Below are 26,673 nucleotides of genomic sequence, written 5' to 3'. Positions count from 1 at the left end.
TGGAATGCGATGATTTTCAGCAGCAGCTATTTTACAACCATCTTTATTTGATTGTAAACATGAATTTAGGAAATGAAAGAACAAATTTGATAGTTACCATTTATTGTAAATGAAGGAAAGTAAGAGGAGACGGTTTGTCTTACTTGTATTTTGGGAAAAAACTTATCAAAGATTTCAGAAGTACTGAGGTGGTCAGGATAGACAGTTAGGCATCAAATGCAATTCAATGTAGAATATTGCAAATAAATAATTATGGGATGGGGCAATAAGGAAAACAAATCCACATGTCATTTATTAAAGGGGCAGATGAGTAGTGACATTCAAATACTTGCCTGTGAAATACACCATCTATGAAAGGAAAAACAAGTGAATATTTGGTTTTGTAATTACAAGTGTAATATGGACAACCCCCAGTGGACATAGTACATTTCTTCCATTTTTTGCTGGGCTTCTGTGGGCTCCTGATGAATGGACCCAAAATTCCCAATGGTGTTTCAATGCTCCTACTCCATTTTAAGCAATCCAGGGGCAAAGATTCCCATGACCTGATGAGGATGTTACCCCTTTTCAAGGAAATTCTGACAGTTATCCTTGAATTGCTTCTACCGTCCACCCAGTATCAGTTTCACGATTCTGGTGCAGGACACGCGAATGATGTAGCCTTACAAATTAGAACTGGCTGAATATAGTTCGAATCTCAGCACTGGAGATGTTGATTTGGAGGATCTTGCAGAGACTACTTTTGTGGTATCTCTCCAGTGCATGATGTGCCTGATATGATTAGACATTGTTTCAGAAGGTAAGGATCATTGTTGCCCAGCAGAACATGAGCATTGTGCTGGGTTTAAGATCTTGAACTCCAAACATTCTTTTTGTCAGATGGCCAAGGGCTGCATTGCTGCACTGAATGGTGAATTTCATCATTGATGTCTGCCTTCATTGAGAATTGGCTCCTGAGATATGGGAAGTCGAGCTGGTTGCCAGAGATATTTATTATCAATATGTGATGTCATTCAGTCTGTCAGGTTGGCGATGGAGCTAAGTTTTGTGGAAATAAGCTATAAGGCCCTTCTTTAAATGTTTCAATTACAATGTTATCAATAATGTGTAGGCCAATTCTGGACATATAGCTGCCCAGTCTTCATCTGTGTAGTGCGGCTTAATGACAGGAGTTGTAGTGTTCTTGATTTTAGGATTTAAGGCAAGGTAGAGCCACGTAGTCGTTGAGTGATACAGTACGGAAACAACCCTTCGGCCCAACTTGCCCAGAGCGGCCAACATGTCCCAGCTTCACAAGTCCCACCTGCCCACGTTTGGTAGGTTGAATTGTTTCTAATGGTTCCTGTAGATTAGCTCCTCTCTAGTGGGAAGCAAGCTTGAATGGCATGTGATGGCACTGCAGCCAGCAAGATAGAGAGAAATGATGGTGGGGGGGGGGGGCAAAGATACAGCCTTTCATGACATCAATATACATTGTTGCATTATTTATGCACAGCAGGGGAGAAACTTCAGGGGTAGCTTAATAAAAATTACAGAGATGATTACAGCAAGGATGATGCTTCCCCTCTCTGCACAGTCGAAACCCAGGGGCCACAGTCTCAAATACAGGAGGCCGCCATCCAGATTGACTAATTATTTCAGTCAAAACATAGAAAATATTCAGAATCTTTCATCATGGGTGGCTGTGGAGGTTCAGTCACAAAGTATATTTAAGAACAAGATTGTTAGATTTTGGAATATTAAAGAAATCACAGGATATAGGGATGGCACAACAAAGTGTCGCTCAGGTAAAATATTTACCACAATCCTATTGAATTGTAGAACAGGTGTAAGTACAATGACTTGCTACTGCTTCATTTTCTCATCTTATTGTTTACCATTGCCAACTACATGTATGTCAAGTCTCCAGCAATGTTGAATATGCCTTGACTTGCCCAATATCTAGCCAAATAATAAGAAAGGTCACAACATGGTATTACATGACCTAGCAATCATCTGTTAAATTCAACACTTAAAAGAATGGTAGAAACTCTAATCTTACCAATGATGCTCAATAATCTACTCTGTTTAAAAAATCAGAGTAGATTAATCTACTCTGGTTAAAAGATCCCCGTCAGTGGGCAGGTGCTATAGACCTGCACAGGAAGATAGACGCTCCCGCCCCCATGAGTCTCGGGCAAATGGGGCTCGTCAGCCTGGGAAGGCAGTCTATCCAGGAGAGGGAAAACTCTGATTTTAAAACCTCTACTGCCTTGTGGACATATCCAGTCATGGAAAAGGCTCCTGGTGTAAACCTCAAGAAAATCCAGGGTCGGAGCCCCTAAGGCAGTTTGTCGTTGTCTACAACCTCGCTCTGGCAGCTCCTGCGACGGCGCTGGTGCCAAACTGTAACGGCCCTGCTATTCCTTTCGATCGATCAGCGACGTGGAGAGGGGGGATGTGCTGCACGGGCAACAGCCTGTCCTCCATATGACATCGCCCAGGCTTGCATCTGACCACACATCACCTGCAAACTAGGATGCATCACCCATGGTCAGTCATGACCGAGGGGAGCCTACTACTTAAAAAGTTCCCATGTATTTGTGAAGTGCTTTGATAAGGGTTTCTATGCCATTGGAACCATGAACGCAATTTGGTATTTATGCTATGAGCCAGTAAACATAGAAAATAGGTGCAGGAGGAGGACTTTCGCCCCTTCGAGCCAGCACCGCCATTCATTGTGATCATGGCTGATTGTCCCAAATCAATAACCTGTGCCTGCCTTCTCCCCATATCCCTTGACTCCACTAGACCCTAGAGCTCTATCTAACTCTCTCTTAAATCCATCCAGTGATTTGGCCTCCACTGCCCTCTGTGGCAGGGAATTCCACAAATTCACAACTCTCTGGGTGAAAAAGTTTTTTCTCACCTCAGTCTAAAATGGCCTCCCTTTTATTCTAAGACTGTGGCCCCTATCTGGACTCGCCCAACATTGGGAACATTTTTCCTGCATCTAGCTTGTCCAGTCCTTTTATAATTTTATATGTTCTATAAGATCCCCCCTCATCTTTCGAAACTCCAGTGAATTCAAGCCTAGTCTTTTCAATCTTTCCTCATATGACAGTCCCGCCATCCCAGGGATCAATCTCGTGAACCTATGCTGCACTGCCTCAATCACAAGGATGTTCTTCCTCAAATTAGGAGACCAAAACTGTATACAATACTCCAGATGTGGTCTTACCAGAGCCCAATACAGCTGCAGAAGAACCTCTTTACTCCTTTACTGAAATCCTCTTGTTATGAAGGACAACATTCCATTAGATTTCTTCACTGCCTGCTGAACCTGCACGCCAACTTTCAGTGACTGGTTTAAAAGGACACCCAGGTCTCGCTGCACCTCACCCTTACCTAACCTAACCCCATTGAGATAATAATCTGACCCCCTGTTTTTGCCGTCAAAGTGGATAACCTCACAATTATCTATATTATACAGCATCTGCCACGCATCTGCCCACTCACTCAACCTGTTCAGATCACCCTGCAACCTCCTAACATCCTCTTCATAGTTCACACTGCCACTCAGCTTTGTGTCATCCGCAAACTTGCTAGTGTTGCTCCTAATTCCCTCTTCCAAATTATTAATATATTTGGTAAACAGTTGCGGCCCCAACACCGAGACTTGCGGCACTCCACTCGCCGCTGCCTGCCATTCTGAAAAGGACCCGTTCACTCCTACGCTTTGCTTCCTGTCTGCCAACCAATTTTCTATCCATGTCAACACTCTACCCCCAATACCATGTGCTCTAATTTTAGTCACCAGTCTCCCGTGCGGGACCTTAGGCTTTCTGAAAGTCTAGATACACTACATCCTCTGCCTCCCCTTCATCCATTTTACTTGTAACATTTTCAAAAAATTCCAGAAGATTAGTCAAGCATTAGTCAAGCATGATTTCCCTTTCATAAATCCATGTTGACTTGGACTAATCCTTTTACTGCTATCCAAATGCCCCATTATTACCTCTTTAATAATTGACTCCAGCATCTTTCCAGCATCTTTCCCACCACCGAAGTCAGGCTAACTGGTCTGTAATTCCCTGTTTTCTCTCTCGCTGCTTTCTTGAAAAGTGGGATAACATTAGCTATCCTCCAATCCACAGGAACTGATCCTGAATCTATTGAACATTGGAAAATGATCACCAATGCGTCCACTATTTCTAGAGTCACCTCCCTGAGGACCCTGGGATGCAGACCATGTAGACCAGTAGATCAGCATAATCCCTCTGTTAGTGTCAGAAGAAAGATTTGGAGGTGAATTTACCCAGAAATTTCATCCCATTTGCTTTAAAGCCTATTTGTACAAGTCCCTTTGCAAGCCATTACACTTTCCTTAATTGAATGAAGTGATTAACCATTCCCTGACAACTGCAAGGATACTTGGATAACAAGTCTTGCCCAACCAACCAAGAAATGTTCTATGAATAGGTACAGCACAATTAATATTAGCATATTAAATCTACTTGCTTTTTTACAAGTCAGGATATGCGTACATCTATACCTCAAAGTCACAAGCCACTGAAACAATTAACTTAATCTATACTGTCCTTCGACGTTAGGAATTAAGGAATCCAAATCAAATCACTATAACATTTTGATTCGCATTGGGTTTAAATTAGGGCGTCACGTGTGGGAAACTTGACCTATGCACACCATTTTATTTACATTTTACAAATAAAACCAGTTGTTTGGTGCATGTATTATTACTTTTCTGAGTCAATTAACAATGGTTAGAAAATGGACCCAACTTCCTAGTTGTGAATCTGGCACATTTCCGTTCTACAAGCTTGAGGAATGCCTTGCATAAATTGCACATCTAATGATGTCATACGGTGGGCAGCAGCAGTTTATCTATTTACTGAAAGATATTGACTGTGAAAGGTGACCTACAATCTGCATTTATAGCTCATTGTAAAATAAGGAGCAAATTCCACAGCAAGTTGGCAAAGAGAGGTAAATTGAAAGATCCCCACTGGGATACTGCTCTGCCCACAGCTTCTATCAGGCTCATTCATCTGTGTGCTCATTTATCCCTAACTTTACTGACAGTGCCCGCAGTATCTTCATTATTTGCAAGTACCCTCAATGCACGATATGACAACCACTGGCCACTGGATGAGCCTGTATTTCACTGTGGCTCAGGTCACTCAGGGCAAGGAACTGGTTGGGCAGACCACTGCATGAAGAATACCAGATATAGAGAGGCATGGCTGCTTCTCTCCCCTCGTCTCCGTGTCAGCCTTTTTATGCTGTTTTACTATGGCTGCCACAGAGAGTGTTCTTTAAGATATCTAAGTTACAGGCTGTCAGTGTTGCAGCGGTATGGCACATGCCCTCTCTGAAGACAGCTGCCATTGGGAACTATGAGGATAAGCTATTACATGATTCAGTGTAAAAAAATGGATTTGCATCAATTTACTAAGTATTATTTTTGGATGCCACCTGGTTGGGCACTAACACTACAAACAGTAGTCCATTCACTACTGTAATGGATGATTAATTTCTAGACATTTGCCTTGTGCTTGATGGAACAAATGACCTACTTCTGACCTATAATATTTGACAATTTTATAAAATGTCAAACTATCTACCTCTATTCCGCTAACACTATTTTTAATATCGTTTAATGCATTAGAAATGAAGTTTCAATAAACAGACTAAGACTGATGTGATTCCAAGGCTGCTGGTGATATGATACAGTGCTAACCTTCTGCTGCAGTACAGCGTGGGAGGGAAAGAAGTTTGACATTTGTTCTGCTGCTTATTAACTGCACTGATTGAGGTAACACTGAAACAGAAACAGAGATGACATCTCCATCTAACCGAGTGGAGTTGTGCCAAAGTAGACATTTGAAGATGAAAATGCCATTCGGCCTCTCATCAGCAAACAGATGGAGCAAGTGGGATATTTCTTTATAGAAATACTAAAAATCTGGCTGAATTTGTTGTTTTTTTTTAAATCAACGCATCCTCAGATTAACATGCCAATAAGTGAGTGCAAAATTAAAAATACCTTTGTGACCTTTGAACTGAAAATATATTTTGGCTGAGTAACTGAACATATAATTGGATTAATCCCAATGCTTTTAGCTCCTTTCTATTAACTGGGGTCAAAAAAATATAGATCACTCAACTGTAAACTAATTGGACATTGCAACTGACCTCCTGCTCCACAGTTGATGACACCAGCAGAACAGCCATGTCATGCTGCAAAGGTGGTCCAGATGTATTTAGCATCCAGCCCCTTAAAGCCAAAATTGTATGCCATAAGAAACATGCCCCCATTCTTTGAAATGGTCTTGCTGGCCCCTTTTTAATCAAAAAAGTGCATATTAAATAATTCACATTTGATTTTATCAGTAGCTGCTAAGCAGCGAATGTCATTTCCCTAATCGATCGGCTGGATAAAAATTATAATTTGTGGAAAACATAAAGCTGGGTGGCAGTGTGACCTGCGAGGATGATGCTATGAGGCTGCAGGGAGACATGGATAGGTTGGGTGAGTGGGCAGATGCATGGCAGATGCAGTATAATGTGGATAAATGTGAGGTTATCCACTGTCATGGCAAGAACAAGGCAGATTATTATCTGAATGGAGTCAGATTAGGAAAAGGGGATGTGCAACGAGACCTCGGTATCCTTGCACACCAGTCACTGAAGGTAAGAATGCAGGTACAGCAGGCAGTGAAGAAAACAAATGGTACGTTCGCATTCATAGCGAGAGGATTTGAGTATACAGTGCATTCAGAAAGTATTCAGGCCCCTTCACTTTTTCCACATTTTGTTACGTTACAGCCTTATTTTAAAATGGATTAAATTCCTTTTTTTAATCATCAATCTACACACAATATCCCAGAATGAAGAAGCGAAAACAGGTGTTTGGAATTTTTTCCAAATAATTAAAAAGAAATCACTGAAATATCAATAGACAATAGACAGTAGACAATAGACAATTGACTCCAGCATCTTCCCCACCACCGATGTCAGGCTAACTGGTCTATAATTCCCCGTTTTCTCTCTCCTGCCTTTCTTAAAAAGTGGGATATTAGCTACCCTCCAATCCACAGGAACTGATCCTGAGTGTATGGAACATTTGAAAATTATCACCAATGCATTCACGATTTCTAGAACCACTTCCTTAAGTACCCTAGGATGCAGGCCATCAGGCCCTGGGGATTTATCAGCCTTCAGTTCCATCAGTCTATCCAACACCATTTCCTGCCTAATGTGGATTTCCTTCAGTTCCTCTGTCACCCCAGATCCTCTGGCCACTACTATATCAGGAAGATTGTTTGTGTCCTCCTTAGTGAAGACAGATCCAAAGTACCTGTTCAACTCATCTGCCATTTCCTTGTTCCCCATAATAAATTCACCTTTATCGGTCTTCAAGGGTACAACTTTGGTCTTAACTATTTTTTTCCTCTTCACATACCTAAAGAAGCTTTTACTATCCTGCTTTATATTCTTCCATCCTGCTTTATATTCTTCTTTCACATTTATAGAAGTATTCAGACCCTTTGCTATAACACTCAAAATTGAGATTAGGTTCATCCCGTTTCCATTGATTATCCTTGAGATTTTCTACAACTTGATTGGAGTCCACCAGTAGTAAATTAAATTGATTGGACATGATTTGGAAAGGCACACACCTATCTACATAAGGTCCCACAGTTGACAGTGCATGTCAGAGCAAAAACCAAACCATGAAGACGAAGGAATTGTCCGTAGACCTCCGATACAGGATTGTGTCAAAACACAGATCTAGGGAAGGGTATAAACAATTTCTGCAGCTTTGTAGGTCCCGAAGAGCACAGTGGTCTCCGTCATTCTTAAATGGAAGAACTTTGGAACCACCAGGACTCTTCATAGAGCTGGCCGCCCGGCCAAACTGAGCAATTGGGGGAGAAGGGCCTTGGTCAGGGAGGTGACCAAGAACCCGATGGTCACTCTGATAGAGCTCCAGAGTTCCTCTGTGGAGATGGGAGAACTTTCCAGGGCAAATATATCTGCACCATTCCACCAATCAGGCCTTTATGGAAGAATGGCCTGATGAAAGCCACTCCTCAGTAAAAGTCGCATGACAGCCTGCTTGGAATTTGTCAAATGGCATTTAAAGGACACTCAAGCCATGAGACACAAGATTCTCTGGTCTGATGAAACCAAGATTGAACTCTTTGGCCTGAATTCCAAGCGTCACGCCTAGAGGAAACCAGATACCGCTTATCACTTGGCCAATACCATACCTACGATGAATCATGGTGGTGGCAGCATCATGCTGTGGGGATGTTTTTCAGCGGCAGGAATTGGGAGACTAGTCAGGATAGAGGGAAAGATGAACGGAGCAAAGTATAGAGAGATCCTTGATGAAAACCTGCTCTAGAGCGTTCTTGACCTCAGACTGGGGCGGAGGTTCACCTTCCAACAGGACAATGACCCCAAGCACACAGCCAAGGCAACGTAGGAGTGGCTTCCTGACATGTCTGTCAATGTCCTTGAGTGGCCCAACCAGAGCCCGGACTTGAATCCGATCGAACATCTCTGGAGGGACCTGAAAATAGCTGTGCATCGATGCTCCCCATCCAACCTGACAGAGCATAAGAGGATCTGCAGAGAAGAATGGTAGAAATTACCCAAATACATGTAGCATCATACCCAAGAAGACTTGAGGCTGTAATCACTGCCAAAGGTGCCTGAACAAATAAACACTGAATAAAGGGTCTGAATATTTATGTATATGTGATATTTCAGTTATTTCTTTTTAATTACTTTGCAAAAATTTCTAAACACCTGTTTTCGTTTTTTTATTATGGGTATTGCGTGTAGATTGATGATAAAACATTTTTTTTAATCCACTTGAGAATAAGGCTGTAATATAAAAAATGTGGAAAAAGTTAAGGGATTCTGAATTCTTTCTGAATGTACTACAGGAGCAAGGTGGTCCTACTGCAGTTGTACAAGACCCTGGTGATATCACACCTGGAGTATTGTGTGCAGTTCTGGTCTCCTAATTTGAGGAATGATATTGTTGCTGTTGAGGGAGTGCAGCGTGGGTTCATCAGGTTAATTCCCAGGATGGCGGGACTGACATATGATGAAAGAATGGATTGACTGTGCTTATATTCACTGGAATTTAGAAGGATGAATGGATATCTTATAGAAACATATAAAATTCTTAAGGGATTGCACAGGCTAGATGCAGGAAAAATGTTCCTCGTGTTGGGGGAGTCCAGAATAAGGGTCAGGCCATTTAGGACTGAGATGAGGAAAAACCTTTTCACCCAGAGAGCTGTGAATTTGTGGAATTCTCTGCCACAGAAGGCAGTGGAGGCCAATTCACGGGATATTTTCAAGAGAGAGTTAGGGCTAACGGAATCAAGGGTTAATGGGAGAAAGCATGAACGGGGTACTGATTTTGGAAGATCAGCCATGATCATATTGAATGGCGGTGCTGGCTCGAAGGGCTGAATTGCCTACTCCCGCACTTTAAAAATAAAAATAAATGTTTCTATGTTTCGAAGTGAACATAATCTGGTCTGTTAGTCTGCATACTTCATAGACCACAGTGCAGAGTGAACGGCGGAGAGCTAAGGAGTAATGAACATTAGAATCTGTCAGATATATGTGTAGTCAGTCAATCCAATATACATTAGGACCATAAGCAAAATAGCATAATTTTTTATTATTTGAAATTATTTGATGAGCTCTAAATATCTTTAATAAAAGACATCTAAAAGCTGCTTCAAAATGCCATCAGAGTATTTCAGAAGCAAGTCCTGAGGATCTGTACCCAAAATCTGCTTGAACAAGGAGCATGGACCACCACGTTGTGGTCCTCTATGTCTGGGTCTGGCTTGTCTGGGTGGGCAGCAGGGGTATTGATTTCAGATTGCAGCATAGTTTGTCCCAGATCTGCCCCTGTGTAATGGATTGATGCTTTTAGCAATAAAGCCGAGAAAGAGATTAAATTTGCCTTGTTCCAGCTTCTATCATGAGTACAATTTTTGTGGAAATATAATAAAATAAGCCGAGCTACTCGAGTGATATTCTAAGCCAAGGGGTATAAAATTATGTAATGTGACAAAAAAAATCCAAAAGATGGGCTACACTAGGATTATTCACAAAATGGGGTCTCACTGCATGGTGTTGGAGCAACTCAGTGGGTCAGGAAGCATCTCTGGTGGACATGGATAGGTGACGTATTGGGTCGGGTCCCTTCTACTGCTCTCACAGCTCATACTCACCTTTGCTAATGGATGAGAGCGAGATGAATTTTCATGTAATGCAGTAGTCTTAGCCAAACCGCATAATAGGATATTTTTTTATCGGTTTTATTGACAGTAAAAAGTGTGGTGCTCAGCCAAGTCAAACTGCTTGATTTTCATCATCAGGAAGATGAGACTAAAAAGAAGAGCATGATCATTGGCAAAATTGCTACCAAAGTTAAAAGATCAGTATTTTTTCTGCAGTAAGATGTTGAAATGTTGTTATTCCCATATTTTCTTGAAACTATTTAAAATCTGGATGATTTAAGAATTGAAAACAAGTCCACATTTTGTCGAGTAATTGTAACCAGTTCCAGTGAAATGTGTAAAATGTTATTGCGATTAGAGAAACCTGTTCAATATCAGTCTGTGGAAAAAATCAGTTTCCCTTTCTGAAATGTACAACTCCTAAGCACCTTCATCTAGAAACGGTAATTGCTGCTATTTTTTCGTTACCTAGCGTTGAATTTTTGAGCAAGCCGGTTACTATGTAAAAATATACAAAGGCCAGATCATGCTGGATGTGTCTTGCAGGCTGGACACTTGGACCTTGCCCAACTTTAAGGGATTCCTATCGGGTACATACTGGCCATGGTGCACCCCCTTTATATTTGTATTTTCCTGTTGTGAAGGGCCTAACAACCTGACTTTCTGCACCTAAAAGGAGTCCCTTCAAGTTGGGCAAGCTCCAAGAGGCCAGTAGGCCTCAGCGTAATCGTAAGACCATACACTTTTAAATATTTTGATGGATACTTTTAAATACAATTCAAATAGATTTTTTTTTTTTAGATTAAAAGTGCAGTCCGTATCCAGGAATGAGTAGCTTAACCTATGATGAGCATTTGCCGGCACTGGGCCTGTACTCGCTGGAGTTTCGAAGAATGAGGGGGGACCTTATTGAAACGTACAGAATAGTGAAAGGCTTGGATATAGTGGATGTGGAGAGGATGTTTCCACTAGTGGGAGAGTCTGGGACTAGCGGTCATAGCCTCAGAATTAAAGGATGTTCTTTTAGGAACAAGATGAGGAAAAAATTCTGTAGTCAGAGGGTGGTGAATCTGTGGAATTATTTGCTACAGAGGGCTGTGAGGGCCAAGTCAGTGGATATTTTTAAGACAGAGAGAGATAGATTCATTATTAGTGCGAGTGTCGGAGGCTATGGGGAGAAGGCAGGAGAATGTTAGGAGGGAGAGATAGATCAGCCATGATTGAATGGCGGGGTAGACTTGATGGGCCGAATGGCCTAATTCTACTCCTATTCCTTATGACCTTATGAAATGCCGAACATAAATTAAGCAAGTTTAAAAGAAGTGAACTAGTTGCCTACACTTTCCTTTGCTGCCAGCACAATGACGCCGTTAGTGTAAATGGCATTGCTCTCTCTACACACCCTTCAGTCTTGAAGGGCTGAATGCAATGAGTTACTGGGCTGTGTCTCTATCAGGACAGTGATCCACAATGGTGAATCAGGAGGAAAAATGCAACCGTATGCTCCATATTGCTTTACTTTCAAAGAAAATAACTTTCCCACTGCACATACATTGTTTCTGTTAGAATGGTGAACTCAACTCCAATAGTTTTATTCAATATCAATTTAGATTCAACTGTTTATGTGAATACTGATGGATTAAATGAGAAATAACATTTCCCCCCTATCTCTACTAAATAATTTGACTTTATTGAAACAGCCATGGAAACAAATGTAAGAATTTAAAAAGTACGTTTCTCCAAGCACTCAGCTGATAAATCAGGAAATTTGGGGGGTTTCATCGCTGGATTGTCCCAAGTTTGTGAAACGCTGCAATGCTGATCTGCTTTCAGACAATTACTCACCAATATTAAAATCTACACTGCTTACTACTCTTTCCCATTCTTTTCTGAACTGAGCAAGTACAGATGGAGAGATGGATTCTAAGCTAAATAACCACAGTATAAAATAAGTTTATCCTCTTCCCTAAAACTTTAAATTCTCTCTGATTCTTCCAGGTGCAGTAAAACAGAATTAATTACTTGACGAGCACACTGCGCACATTGGGAGATCACAAGGCCCCCATTTGGTGGTAATTGTTTTCATTATATTTTTATCACAGGGCTTTTACACTCGGTGAAATGTCAGCACTGGGATATGAGGTATTTTTGTATTTGTGCCACTATCTCCTGCAGAATGATCGATGCACGGTAAACTGGCTATTACGTTGCCACATTACTCTGGTTAATCTTAACACCTGAAAGGATTCTTTATGGCAGTAATTTTTCATTTCCTTTTTGCACCTTTAGATTGTTCTGCACCAGTAATTAATTAACAGTCTTTAATTAAGCCTGGTTATCTGTCCTGCGGTGTCTTTGTGACTCAGTGTCAAACTTTGTATGAAAACACTCTAAGTGTTGTACCACATTAATGGTACTGCATAAATATAACATTGTTTTTGTTGTACTTCTTCATTTCTTACATAAAGCAGCCAAACCAATGATAATCTAAGACCTGCACTCAATATCTTAATTGAGATCACCAATTACTTTGAGAAATAATCTTACAGCCAGCATTTGCTCTAACATTACATAAAATAAAAAGAGGTTACTTTAATCCTTTGTGTCAAGCAGAATGCTTTTAAATGGAAATATATGTGTAACCAATCTTATTTTTTTGAGTGTCTCTGTGCTATTAAGGATGTGTTCCAGTGAACGGATATAACTTGACCACAGGGTGCAAAGATTAGGTATGTTACAATACTTACCTTCAGCGGCGCTGCAATTCTGCCACTGGCCGTGTGCGCGATATTGGCGCGTTTGAGGGGGAGGGGGGGGGGGGGGTTAAAACGCGTTTTTGTTCTTACCTTGTCCTGGATTATATCTGGTTGGAGTGCAAGATTTTGTTGAAGAATCATTCCGACGGGCGTTCTATCTAATTTTTTTTTTTAAATCGCCCGACTCTTTCAGCGCTGGAGCGACTTTAGAATCAGCTTCTGAAGCCGTCAACGCCGACAACGGGGACGGATTTTATGTAGGTGACAGGTAAAAGAAAGCGGTTTATTTTTATGTAAAAAAGTGGTCCTTAAGATACCTTTAGTTCATATTTCAAGTTGCGAAACGGTGATTTAGTCCCCATACCAACGGGTAGTGTTTTTCATGCAGATATGGGGATCTAAATCACTGCGAACCGCAACGTTCCAAATGGTCGCGTTCCAGAAAAACCCACAGGCAAGTTGATTTAAATGGCCATTGATTTACAGGTATTAAACATTAAATTCCTTCCATTTGGCCTATAAATCCATGACAATAAGATTTAAAAATTATGTTATATTGTGAATTCTTGTGTGAATGTTATTTGAACACTCAGGCTATTTAAAAATGTTAATCTATTCTAAGGAAATTGATAGATGTTTAGATCTAGTAATTGAATTTTGTAACTAGCTACAATTAGGTAACTAACTAATTATATGCTTTAATTTCAAGTCATTTAAGTAAGATTGTATCATATTTGTTTCAGAATGCTTCAATCTATTATAACTGAAAATTTATTTTAGTTCTCTTAATTTTTAAGAAAGTTATGGCCATTTGACTGTCCTCGATCACAGCTTTTGTGTTAAGTCAATGGAAAAGCAATAGAGAACAAGATGCTAATTTCCGAGTATGAAAATGGCCATAACCTTTTAAATACTGAAGATATGAAAGTGAATTAGGTGACAAATTAAACTTCTTTTTATGCTTTATCTGATGGGATAAATTTCAGACTTGATTTTTTAAATCTCAACATTTTGTAACATTGCTACAAAGATGGCAGAAATCCAGTAAGATTGGTTTGGTTGTTTTGTGGTAAGGGAAAGAAATGTAAGAGTGGACAAAATTAATAATACTTCATCAGTTAGGTTAATGGGTCAACATTTTCCTCCCTTGGGACCAGGTCTGTGTCATTTGCATTCGCGATCCAAAACATATCAGTATCATTGTTTCTGGCATCTAGGAGGCTACTTTACTACAGTCAAGACCATTTCTTTCCTGTCAAATGCAGCTTGCCTCATCCCAGTGGCAAAGATTGTCCCATCGCACATCACCACCCACAGATGAGCGATCCGTATTCTCCGCTCCCCTTCCCCAGTGTCCCATCATCGCAATCATACCATCATATGGTATGGTGTCTAGATTTGTAGCTACTCTGTTGCAGGGATTTATTTTTTTTGCAATCACACGTCTGAGAGCAAAATTAAATAATTTTTGTGCTGTACTGTGTCCTGAACCATTGCAAACTTCAGTCAGCTGGAACTTTCAAAGCACTGTAGCAAAAAAAACAACAAAAAAACAAAGCATCAGCCTCCAAAGTCAAGAGCCAATAAAACTGTGTCACCAACAGCATTGGATTTGGATCAACATTGAGTTGGAATGTTGGTATTAAAAACAAGGCCAAGCTAACAAGCAGATTTTTAACTGTAAATCAAATGAAATATAAATATTTTACAACTCTAGAATGCAGCAGAATCCAGAAAATTGGCACGGGCTGGTTATAACCTATTCTGTGATTGAAATGCACAGCGAGTACTTAGGACCTGTCATTTATTACGACTGTTACAGAACTAATTGATTAGGAGGGTATGACTAATGATCCAAAGATTTGCTTTCAGGTCCAGATGAATAACTACGTTTATGTACCCTGACATTTAAACATATGCAAAATCCTGTCAATACTTTCTCAGGCAGGAATTTGTTTTATAAGTTGTTTATATTAGATTTATTTCAAATATCACATCCTATATCGGGTTGTACATTAGCCGTGAAATAACTTTAGTTAGACAAAATCACTGGAGAAACTCAGCTGGTGCGGCAGCATCTAAGGAGCAAAGGAAATGGGCAACGTTTCGGGCCGAAACCCTTCTTCAGACTGATGCAGGGTGTGGGGGACGGGAAGAAGAAAGGAAGAGGAGGAGCCAGAGGGCTGAGGGAGAGCTGAGAAGAGGAGGAGACAGCAAGGGCTACCGGAAATTGTAGAAGTCAATGTTCAGGCTACCGGGATGCAGACTGCCCAAGCGGAATATGAGGTGCTGCTCCTTCAGTTTCCGGTGGTGCTCACTCTGGCAATGGAGGAGGCCCAGCAAGAGGCTCTTCCCATCTTCCCCCCCTGTCTGCTTTCCGCAAAGACCGCTCCCTCTGTAACTCCCTGGTCAATTCTATCCTTCCCACGCCCAACCCCTCCCCGGGCACTTTCCTTTGTAACCGCAAGAGATGCTACACGTTTCGCTTTACTTCCCCCCTCGACTCCATTCAAAGACCCAAGCAGTCATTCCAGGTGCAACAGAGGTTTACCTGCACCTCCTCCAACCTCATCTATTGCATCCGCTGCTCTAGATGTCAGCTGATCTACATCGGTGAGACCAAGCGTAGGCTTGGCGATCGTTTCGCCGTACACCTCCGCTCGGTCCGCATTAACCAACCTGATCTCCCTGTGGCTCAGCACTTCAACTCCCCCTCCCATTCCGAATCCGACCTTTCTGTCCTGGGCCTCCTCCATTGCCAGAGTGAGCACCACCGGAAACTGGAGGAGCAGCACCTCATATTCCGCTTGGGCAGTCTGCATCCCGGTGGCCTAAACATTAACTTCTCCAATTTCCGGTAGCCCTTGCTGTCTCCTCCCCTTCTCAGCTCTCCCTCAGCCCTCTGGCTCCTCCTCTTCCTTTCTTCTTCCCGCCTTCCTTCCCCACCCTGCATCAGTCTGAAGAAGGGTTTCGGCCCGAAATGTTGCCTATTTCCTTCGCTCCATAGATGCTGCCGCACCCACTGAGTTTCTCCAGCAATTTTGTCTACCTTCGATTTTCCAGCATCTGCAGTTCCTTCTTGAACAAATAACTTTAGTTGTTGGCAGAGTGGCTAAACCCTAAATGAATTTGATATTTGATTTAAACATCATTTTGAGACATAAATGTAGTAAATTAATTCACATTATGTACATTGTGAACTGCAGCAAACTAGATTGGAATGTTCTAACTTCAAGATCATTCATAAAAATTTCCAAACAATCACCATAAAAATGATATATGGACACATTAGATTCCTCTTACCTCCAAACATAAAAATAAAACAAATATTTCCACAGCGTCATAAATATAAATTTATGTGTATATTAGTATATACCTACTATTGTTTCTCATATCATAGAACGCGTTATAAAACACTTCAAGCTATCATAGTACTTTTGAAGTTTATTACTGGCAGTCTCATACAGCAATACAACAGCCAACCTAAATGCAACAGACCCCACAGGTAACAGTGGTCAGATCATTGCATTTTGGTTATCGGGCTTCAGGATACGTGTTGGTTAAAATACTACAAGGATGCTCCTATGAGTCCACTATTGCAACAGTATGTTTTACTTACACCCGGAAAAGAACTGGAGCTTCAGTTTAGCATCTCCTCTGAAAGCCATCAAGCAACTAAAGGAATGGAGTTCCCTCATGTGACTGCAGTGATGTGTCATATCATGTGGTTGTGCCCTGGAGTAAGACGAGCCCACAACCTTCTGGTTTAGAGACAAAAATGCTAAGTAATGGTCACATAAGATGCTAATCAACTTCATATTTCGTTTCTTCAACATTACAAAAAAAATTACATAAACCGGAGTCTAACTTATCCAGTATATTTCAGGTTTATTTGGTCTGCTGTAAGATTTGACCACATTTTTACAACATTCAGTGTTTGGAAGTGTGGCGTTGTTATCAAAAAGTGAACATGAGTTATTGACTTTGTGCTTTAAAAAAAAAAAAAAAAAATGCTTTTGAAAAGTGAAAACCGGTACTACATTTTCAGGTAACGATTTGTTACTAAACAGCTGGATTTTATTCAATCCTTTCTTTAGAGTCAATACAGAAAAGGCAGAAGCCAACCAGCTCATGTGTCAGAAGATAAGACACAAAATACTGGAGTAACTCAGCGGGTCAGGCAGCATCTCTGGAGACGTTTCAGGTAGAGACCCTTTTTCAGACTGAGAGTCTGGGGAGAGGGAAACGAGATATGGAAAGGTACAAAGAACATGTAAGGTGTGAAAAGCACAGATCATAGCAGATGATGCTCGAGGAAATGTACAATGGTTCATTGTTGGATGAGGGGAAGGTGGCAATGAGGCAGACAAGCAGTAAAATTAATCAGGGCATCAGCATTGGTTCTCTGCTGCAGAACATTAGAATTTGCAGTTTTAAATCTTATATACTGGTTTTGTAATAGCATGATATTTAAATGACACTGATAATTTATGATTAGCTTTCAAAACTCTAGACAGCATTTGAACAATGCCATACACCAATTTTCAATTTTGTTGTCAATTTCAGTCATCTCACTAAATGCAGGTGCTAAACATAAGTTTGCAAGGGGACATGACAAGTCAGAGGGAGATTTATCTATTATTGGAGTACGAACAATATAAAGTGACACTTGGGAAGAGACCTCACACATGCAAACGCCTTCCCCTCTCTCTCCCCTCCTCCATATCATCATAGTGTGGGAAAATCAGAAATGTGCAGCAGGGAATTGCATTGATTAATGAATGAGTATATCTTCAAGTCCGATGTAGCGAACATCACTGTTTTAACAGATGTTGAATTTTCAATGGAGAATACCACCTTTCTGTTTACACTCCCAAGGCTCTCCTCCACCCCCAGATTTGCTTTAACTTAAAGTTATTTTTTTTAAAGTCAAGGAATAAAGTCTTTGCCAATGATAACTGAACCTTGCTTAAATGAGCTTGACCTTGTCCTTGCAGGGGGAAATGGCTTTCTTCCACTTGTGACTCCATTATTCACTTTTCCAACTATTTTGAAGATCCTTTTCATCTTTAAACTAACGTAGCAAAGAGAGCATAAATATTTTACCCACTTGTCTCTTTATGGGTAGGACTACCATCCAATAGACACCAATCAACACAAAGGTGTGGCACGGTGGCGCAGTGGTAGAGTTGCTGCCTTACAGCGCTTGCAGCGCTGGACACCCAGGTTTGATCCTGACTACAGATGCTGTCTGTATGGAGTTTGTATGTTCTCCCTGTTGCCACGTGTGTTTTCTCCAAGATCTTCGGTTTCCTCCCACACTCCAAAGATGTACAGGTTTGTAGGTTAATTTGCTTGGTATAAATGTAAATTGTTAATGTGCAGGGATCGCTGGTCGGTGCGGACTCGGTGGGCCGAAGGGTCTATTTCTGCCCTATTTCTAAACTAAACCTCTTAATGGAATGACCAAGAACCAGGTCCAACCATGTGAATAACAGTATTTTAAAAGCATGCATCTTAATACTTCCATGGTGCAGCTACATTAATACATTTATCATAAACAAATTCATGATAACAACTATATTGAAAGAATGAATCAGCAGGGCACTATGTGCCTACGGAGATACCTATTGACATCACCACTGGGCCTTGAATGTCATTGCTGGACGATAGAGTTCAGTAGCACATTTATCTAATCATTCCATTTTGGAGAGGTGTTTCACTCCATTACATTTTAAGGGCAAATACTGGTGTTTACTCGGCACCAATTTTCAAAGCTAAGCACACTCCATTCAATTGTAAGAACTACAATTCTTTTTACACATCCATTGAAACCAATTGGCAGGATTTGTCTCTATCCTTCTGCTGACAGAAATATCTATATACATCATGCATATGAAAATATAAATTAGGTTTGAAGATTATACCTAAATAAAGCAAACAGCATGGGTTATGGTAAGTTGGACATACAGTGCCCTCTATAATGTTTGGGACAAAGACCCATCGTTTATTTATTTGCTTCTGTACTTCACAATTTGAGATTTGTTATTAGAGAAAATCACATGTGGTTAAAGTGCACATTGTCAGATTTTATTAAAGCGTATTTTTATACACTTTGGTTTCACCATGTAGAATGTACAGCGGTGTTCATACATCGTCTCTCCCCCCCCCCCCCCCAATTTCAGGACACCATAATGTTTGGGACACACGGCTTCACAGGTGTTGGTAATTGCTCTGGTGTGTATAAATGCCTCCTTAATGCAGATATAAGAGAGCTCTCAGCAATTAGCCTTTCCATCACATTTGGAAACTTTTATTGATGCTTATCAACATGGGGACCAGTTGTGGCAATGAAAGTCCAATAAGGTGTTATGAGACAGAAACTAGAATAAAACATCAGCCAAACCTTAGGCTTACCAAAATCAACTGTTTGGAACACCATTAAGAAGAAAGAGAGCACTGGTGAATATACTAATTGCAAAGGGACTTGCAGGCCAAGGAAGGCCTCCACAGCTGATGACAGAAGAATTATCTGTATAATAAAGAAAAATCCCCAACACCTGTCCGACAGATCAGAAACACTCTTCAGCAGTCGGGTGTGGATTTGTCAATGACCACTGTCCGCAGAAGACTTCATGAACAGAAATACAGAGGCTACACTGCAAGATGCAAACCACTGGTTAGCTGCAAAAATAGGATGGCCAGGTTACAGTTTGCCAAGAAGTACTTAAAAGAGCAACCACAGTTCTGGAAAAAGGTCTTGTGGACAGATGAGATGAATATTAACTTATATCAGAGTGATGGCAAGGGCAAAGTAAGCAGAGGAGAAGCAACTTCCCAAGATCCAAAGCATACCACCTCATCTATGAAACACGGTGGTGGGGGTGTTATGGCCTGGGCATGTATGTCTGCTGAAGGTACTGGCTCACTTATCTTCATTGAATATACAACTGCTGATGGTAGTAGCATAATGAATTCTGAATGTATAGACACATCCTATCTGCTCAAGTTCAAACAAATGCCTCAAAACTCATTGGCCGGCAGTTTATTCTACATCAAGACAATGATCTCAAACATACTGCTAAAGCAACAAAGGAGTTTTTCAAAGCTTTAAAAATTGTCAATTTTTGAGTGGCCAAGTCAATCACCTGATCTGAACCCTATTGAGCATGCCTTTTATAGCCCCCAAAACAAGCATAAGCTAAAGATGGCTGCAATACAGGCCTGGCAGAGCATCACGAGAGAAGACACCCAGCAACTGGTGATGTACATGAATCGCAGACTTCAAGCAGTCATTGCATGCAAAGGATATGCAACAAAATACTAAACATGACTACTTTCATTTACATGACATTGCTGTGTCCCAAACATTATGGTGCCCTGAAATGGGGGGACTATGTATAGACACTGTTGTAATTTCTACATGGTGAAACCAAAATGTATAAAAATGGTCTTTATTAAATTCTGACAATGTGCACTTTAACCACGGGTAATTATTACAAATCTCAAATTGTGGAGTACAGAGCCGAATAAATAAATTATTGGTCTTTTCCCCAAACATTATGGAGGGCACTGTATCTCTCACCTCTGAGGAATATTTTCAAGCATTTTCAAAAAAATGAAGTTCACCTGTATTGAATTTTTAAAAATTCTTTAGTGGTTTAACATTTTAAATTCCAGAGATCAAGACTAATCGTATTCCAAATTCTGGAAAAGGTGGATTAATTCATCTTTAATTGGTAAAGTTGTACATGTACGATAATTGAACGCACTAAAATGTCAAGACCTCGGTTGTATCTAGCAGACAGTCACTTATCCTGAACAATTTTTTGTAATTTCTTAATTTTAGTAACAAGATGAAAGGAAATGTAGATGGAAAATGATCTAGCTGAGACGTGTCATTAATTATTACAGCAACCAGGCACAGCAAATTATAATAGGCACATGTAATGAAGTCATTGAAAGAGGTTTTCAAATATAGCGTGGATAAAAATAGTTGATGAAAAAAAAAAATCACTGAATTGACAGAAAACATGGGAAGCAACCAACTGTTAACAAAACCATTGAATTTTTAATTTAAAATCTTTAAAAATCATCACTATGAATCTTTTCCCTCTAATTCTATAATCAAACTGGAAAAAAAGATCCACCACCTCACAGTTTTACAGCCCATGATACACACAAGGATTTTATTTCCTAGAGATATCATTTTCTTGTCTAGTAACTTTAGGCACCAAACTACAAGCTATTCGGCCAAGACCCTAGACTCTTTAGTAGGAGCTACAGGGAAGGGCTCTCAGCGGCCGTGCCTCACCTCTGGGTGCTGTAATCACAGGCCGATGATGATGTGTAAATGCTGTTCGAGGGGAGGTGGTCTGCGAAGGCGTGGGACTGCTGAAACCAGACTTCTCTGACTTCTTTAATGTAGTAGGCGATGGCATTCCTGGCAAGAATGATTGATAAGTGCAATTTTAATAATGCTCGGTCATGAAACGACAGCCTGTGCAATGTGGAGGGGGAGGGAAAGGGGTGCAAAAGCAGCATGAGGGGGAAGAGAGAAGAGGAGGGAAAAGGGAAAGAGATTGCAGACAGAAAGAGTTAGGCAGCGCAAAAAGCATTCTGCATCATTCACGTTCTATGGTGCCTCAGCATGTTTACTTAGCAACTTCAAACAACATTCCTTGTCAGGTTAATAATAGAGAAAAGAGTATGCATGCAAGAAAATGTTTTCAAGGATGAGCTACATTCATAAACCATGCTCCTGTATCTAAACTAAACCTGCAAAATAATTCCATTGGATTTTGAGACCGAAAATGCCAGAAGTGTCACACTTTCACTTGCATCAAAGGATTCCGAGAACATTTACTTCACACCATATTCAAGAAAACTGAACAGCCATTTGGGAAACATCCAAAATAGTCTACCGGGGAGTTGGCCTCATAAACCATAATTGGCAGCCTACAATTTGGTAAAAGAAGTCAAGTCAGGAGTGAAACAGTTTTTGTGCCCTGTGGATAATGCAAGATATTAATTAGCCCAGATAAGTATCAGAATGTACTGTTACTCTGAATTTGCTTGATTTTTTTTCTCTTAAAAAGGTTTTTGGTTTGTGGGCACTTACTTTTGAGGAAGTGATGTATTACCCAGACCCAACTGTGCTGGGCAATGTAATCACATACACAGCAATGTTATGGCGCACTGTTAAGCTTCCAATATCCTCAAGACAGACATACTCTGCTGGTTTGATAGGTTGCTAAGATGCCAGGGTCCCTGAGTCACACCATTTCTATGGAGTGTTGTTATGCACTACATATCACCAGCCAGACGCAATCTGTTGTTGTGATGTGTTACTAGGCTCCAAGTAGCCCCACGTGAGACACTACACTGTTGATGTGACATGTTGCTAGGATCCACATAATATCAAGCCAAACACATTGTACTGCTGTGTCCAAACACAAGAAGCCCAATGATCTCTCATCAGACACTCGCTGAAGCTGTGGCAAAGCTCCAGTTATTTGCTCCTGCATTTTCATTAGACATTATTTAACTGGTTCACTTGGATACCCTTGTGACACAGAAACACTGATACATCAATAGGTACATAATGAAACTACATTAAACTCATCTTTGCTGTTTTCAATAATAATCCAGCTTTCATCCTCTCACATACGTTGCATACAGATATGTTGCAGTTCATTTTCAAATCTCTCTTTGCTTCATAAACAATTCAATATTTGTAAAAAAAAAATTACTTGATTGCACATCTGTAGACTTCTGTTGTGTGACCTTTGAGTTTGTGAGGTCACTAAAGAAATATGATTCCGGATCTGAAAGAAACAAGCAGCACAGAGGAATGGAGCAAATTTGTATCTACATAGATATATATAAATCTATTGTTTAAGTAATTCAAATGCTGATAAATGTGCTTTAAATAACATATTTAAGAGGAGTTTGACACTTTGGCATCTTGTATACTTATTAACTTTGCATCTAATTAAAAGACAAGTCATGCAAGTCACCCATTGCTGACTGCCCTATTCAATGTGTTAAGCTTTGATAGCTTTAGAGTCCAATTGTTCACCAATATTCACACAGCAGTGAGAAGGTGGCAGAATTAAGGATTTTTATTTTGTATAATTGAATACCTCAAATTCTATGGCATTAAAAATACTTTAGGCACAGACCTAACGGTCTGAAGGTAGCAAAGGTAGGGCTCTCTATTAGTCAGAATAGTATCACACCACTTCCTGATAGTGATGTTACCAGATCAGTCCCACAATAAAACATAAAACGGTGGAAAGTATTTACCTATGGTCACACCGACTCATCTGAAGTTTTTAACTGCAGCAATTTACAATCCTTTGCAGACAGTAAAATGCAGCTTGGTTTACCTAATTTATGATTCAATCCTTTATCACTGAAGCTTGCAGAATTCCATTACACCCGTAATTATGCAAATGATAAGGTATTAATAATTTTCCAAAGTGACTTAAGTTATTAAATAATGAAGACAGACATTTGCCTCCAAAAATGAGCACTATCTTAACTTCTGGAAATCCTGAACGCAAAACATTTATGCATAAATAAAATGCAAGTTTTGCAATTTATTGTAGGATGTGAACCAGAATTTGAGGGAAAGTTTATTTCCATAAATAAATGTGCAAAAAGGAAATAGCAAGGGTTAGAATCAATTTGTGTTCTGATTATTACTCAATTTCAAGATTATTACATTCAACAGATAATTGACATTAAGTATTATAAATTTCTGCTGCTATATTCTGAGAAAGCCATTTCCCAAAAACAGATAAGCATAAATAGATAAAAGGAAATTATACTCTTCTTCCACAGGGACTAAGCATCTGTAGCCTTTTGAGATTGTTCACTTTATCCTTTATTCTAATAGTTGTTCCATCCAATATTGTCTGCAGATATTTGCCAAAACTCTACTTCCTCACAGTGAAAAAAATAAATCATTTTAAGGCCTTAGTAATTAAAATAAGCCTGAAGCCCTTGGATAACTGGACAACTATGTACATTACAGACAACAACTGATTACATTCAACCAATATATAGGCAGATCTATCTATCTATTGTCATATCTGAAATTGCAACAGCTCATAATTTGCGAATAAAAGTTCAAGTGTAATTATTCAAACATCCGGCACATTATAATAACTTGAATTGATATAATGTCTTAGTCATATTAAATCCAGCCAAGGCCATTCAAAAGAGCTTTAAATCAAAATTTTGATTTTGAGCTCGGCTATAAATGGAGCTATCAGGAGAGACAATAAAACGCTTGGTTAAAGGAGAGTAGGCTTTAAGAAGCACCCAAATTAGGACCAAAGCAGCTGAAATCCCAGCTGCCAGGGGTAAATTTGGTGATGTGCAGAAGTATCATGGCGAACTCAACGGCTTGCTTTTTCCATCATATGTATTTAATATCCAAGTTCAATCCTCTGCCTTCTCCAATGTCATGCATTAGCAGTAAAAAAAATCATCTAAATCATAGGGAAGAACCTTGTTAATTTATCTCTCTTTAACAAAGAGCTTTCAGGCTAATGAATCAATTTCTCACTTATGTCACATAACTCAGCATGGCCTGGGGTTTGAATTGTGGTCTGTCAGTCTCAGTTGAACAACAGATAAGAATATTATGCTAAGAAGAAGATAAGTGCTAAATTTTACTTTGGAAATCACAATATTATCATGTATGCTTCCTTTGGTCAACATTCTTACTATGACGACAGTGCAGGAAAATGAAAGTTGCGTAAATTAACCTTGGGAAAGGAGGCAAAATAAATACTAACTATTACCCCATAGATTAACAATATATATTTGCTTAGGACACTGGAAGTTTATATAGAGTAGTAATCCAGTAGTAATACATCTGGATTACTGCCTACATGTTTGCTGCAAATGTTATTGACTTAACTTTTCTGCTAAATTACTATCAGTTGATGTTTTTGGCAACCATTTATTTCAGATGTTGGTGAAGAAATGCAAAGGAGCTTAATCTGCCCTGCTTCAGTGGACAACAGATCACCCTGCTCTTCAGCACTGCTACAAGTGAATCAAGAAAAAAATAAGCTCTTGAGTCTATGATGAAGGAGATAGTTTACTGGACAAGATACTGGAATCGGTGGGCTGCCTTCTGACATATCTAGTTCTACCTTAAAATGATTGAAAGGTTCTGCTTCTGCCACCATGTGAAGAAGAGAGTTCCAAAGAATTATGGTCCTCTGAGTGAAACTAAAATCATCTAATTTCTGTCAAATGGGTGATCCTCTATTTTAATAACTGTGACCTCTAGTTGAAGAATGTCCAAAGGCTTCCTTACATCCACCCTGCTGAGACCATCGGGATCACATGTATTTCAATAATGTTCCCCATCACCCTTGTAAGCCTCAGTTGCTATGTGGTTAAATGACCCAGCTTTCCACATCAGCCAACCTAACTATCTCACATACAATAGTAATCCCTCTCCAAACTACTTTCAATGTATTAACATCTTTCCTTAAGTCATCCTGCACTGTATTCAAGATGAGGACCAACCAATGCCCAATTGGAACTGAAAAAAGAACCTCCCTACTTTTGTATTCAATTCCTCTCGCAATCAACAATAACGTTAGCTTTCCTAATTATTTGCTAAACTTGCATATTAATCTTTTGCAAATCATTGGCGGCACAAAGGCACACCTGGTAAAGCTGCTGCCTGACAGCGTCAGTGACCGGGGTTCGATCCTGACCTTGGGTGGTCTGTGTGAAGTTTGCACATTCTCCCTGTGACAATGTGGTTTTCCTCCGGGTGCTCTGGTTTCCTCCCTCAGCCTCTGTAAGTGGCCCCTGATTGTAGGGAATGGGATAACATAGAACTAGTGTGAATGGATGATTGATGGTTAGTATGGACTTGGTGGGCCAAAGGGCCTGTTTCCATGCTGTATCTCTAAACTAAATTAAACATTTACCAAGATATTCATGTCTCTGCATTTCCATGCTCTGCAATTTCTCACCATTCAGATACTATGCTTCTTTTATTACAATTTCATATTCTCCTAATTAATACAGGTGCACAACCTTTTATCCGAAAGCCTTGGGACCAGACACTTGTCGGATTTCGGAATTTTTCGGATTTCCGAATGGAAGTTTTTAGCGTAGATTAGGTAGGTAGCGCGGGCGGCTTGAAAAGTCTGGAGCGGCTGCCTCCTCCCCGGAGAATCATTGCATAAATGTTAGTCAGTTAGTTTGGAGGGATTTTATGTGGTGGGGGGGGTGAAGGGGGAAACTTTAATTCTTAGTCCCCTACCTGGTCGGAGAGACGGGGAGCGGGCAATGCCTTACCGGGTCGCCGTGCAGTAAGCTCCGGAGCGCTGTGGCCGCCGACTCCCAGCTGGGGCTGCGGGCGTCCGGCCGCGGGCGGCGCCGTTTGTAGCTCCGACCCCGGCAACTCTACCCCTGGCTGCGCGGCGCTCCAAATCCAGCGCGGCCCGCGGCCGGACGCCCGCAGCCCCAGCACCGCTGTGGCCGCCGACATGTTGTGTGTCGGCGGCCATTCAATATGATAATGGTTAATTATCTAAAACCAGTACCCCGTTCCTGCTATTTCTCCCTATCCCTCGATTTCTTTAACCATA

The 26,673-nt window shown here is 40.4% G+C and overlaps 1 protein-coding gene across 10 annotated transcripts in view; it reads right to left on the bottom strand.

Annotated features, from left to right (window-relative positions):
- nfia (nuclear factor I A) overlaps window positions 1-26,673 on the bottom strand; it is a 508,421-nt gene that overhangs the window by 87,568 nt on the left and 394,180 nt on the right. For 6 of the 10 annotated variants that reach the window (XM_033028530.1, XM_033028528.1, XM_033028533.1 and 3 more), the window contains 2 exons: window positions 22,792-22,866; window positions 21,354-21,482 (listed from right to left, as the gene is read on the bottom strand). The exons of 1 other annotated variant lie outside the window; for it this stretch is intronic. In XM_033028530.1, the coding sequence (XP_032884421.1) occupies window positions 21,354-21,482; window positions 22,792-22,866 (204 nt within the window). The remainder of the gene's footprint in view (window positions 1-21,353; window positions 21,483-22,791; window positions 22,867-26,673) is intronic. 3 more of the 10 variants (XM_033028539.1, XM_033028534.1, XM_033028536.1) reach the window with 2 other exon arrangements.

This window comes from Amblyraja radiata, chromosome 10, assembly GCF_010909765.2.
Source record: "Amblyraja radiata isolate CabotCenter1 chromosome 10, sAmbRad1.1.pri, whole genome shotgun sequence".
In the NCBI taxonomy this organism is placed as follows: Eukaryota; Metazoa; Chordata; class Chondrichthyes; order Rajiformes; family Rajidae; genus Amblyraja; species Amblyraja radiata.
The sequence above is the reverse complement of the archived record's forward strand: the minus strand, read 5'-3'. Positions and strand labels throughout refer to the sequence as shown.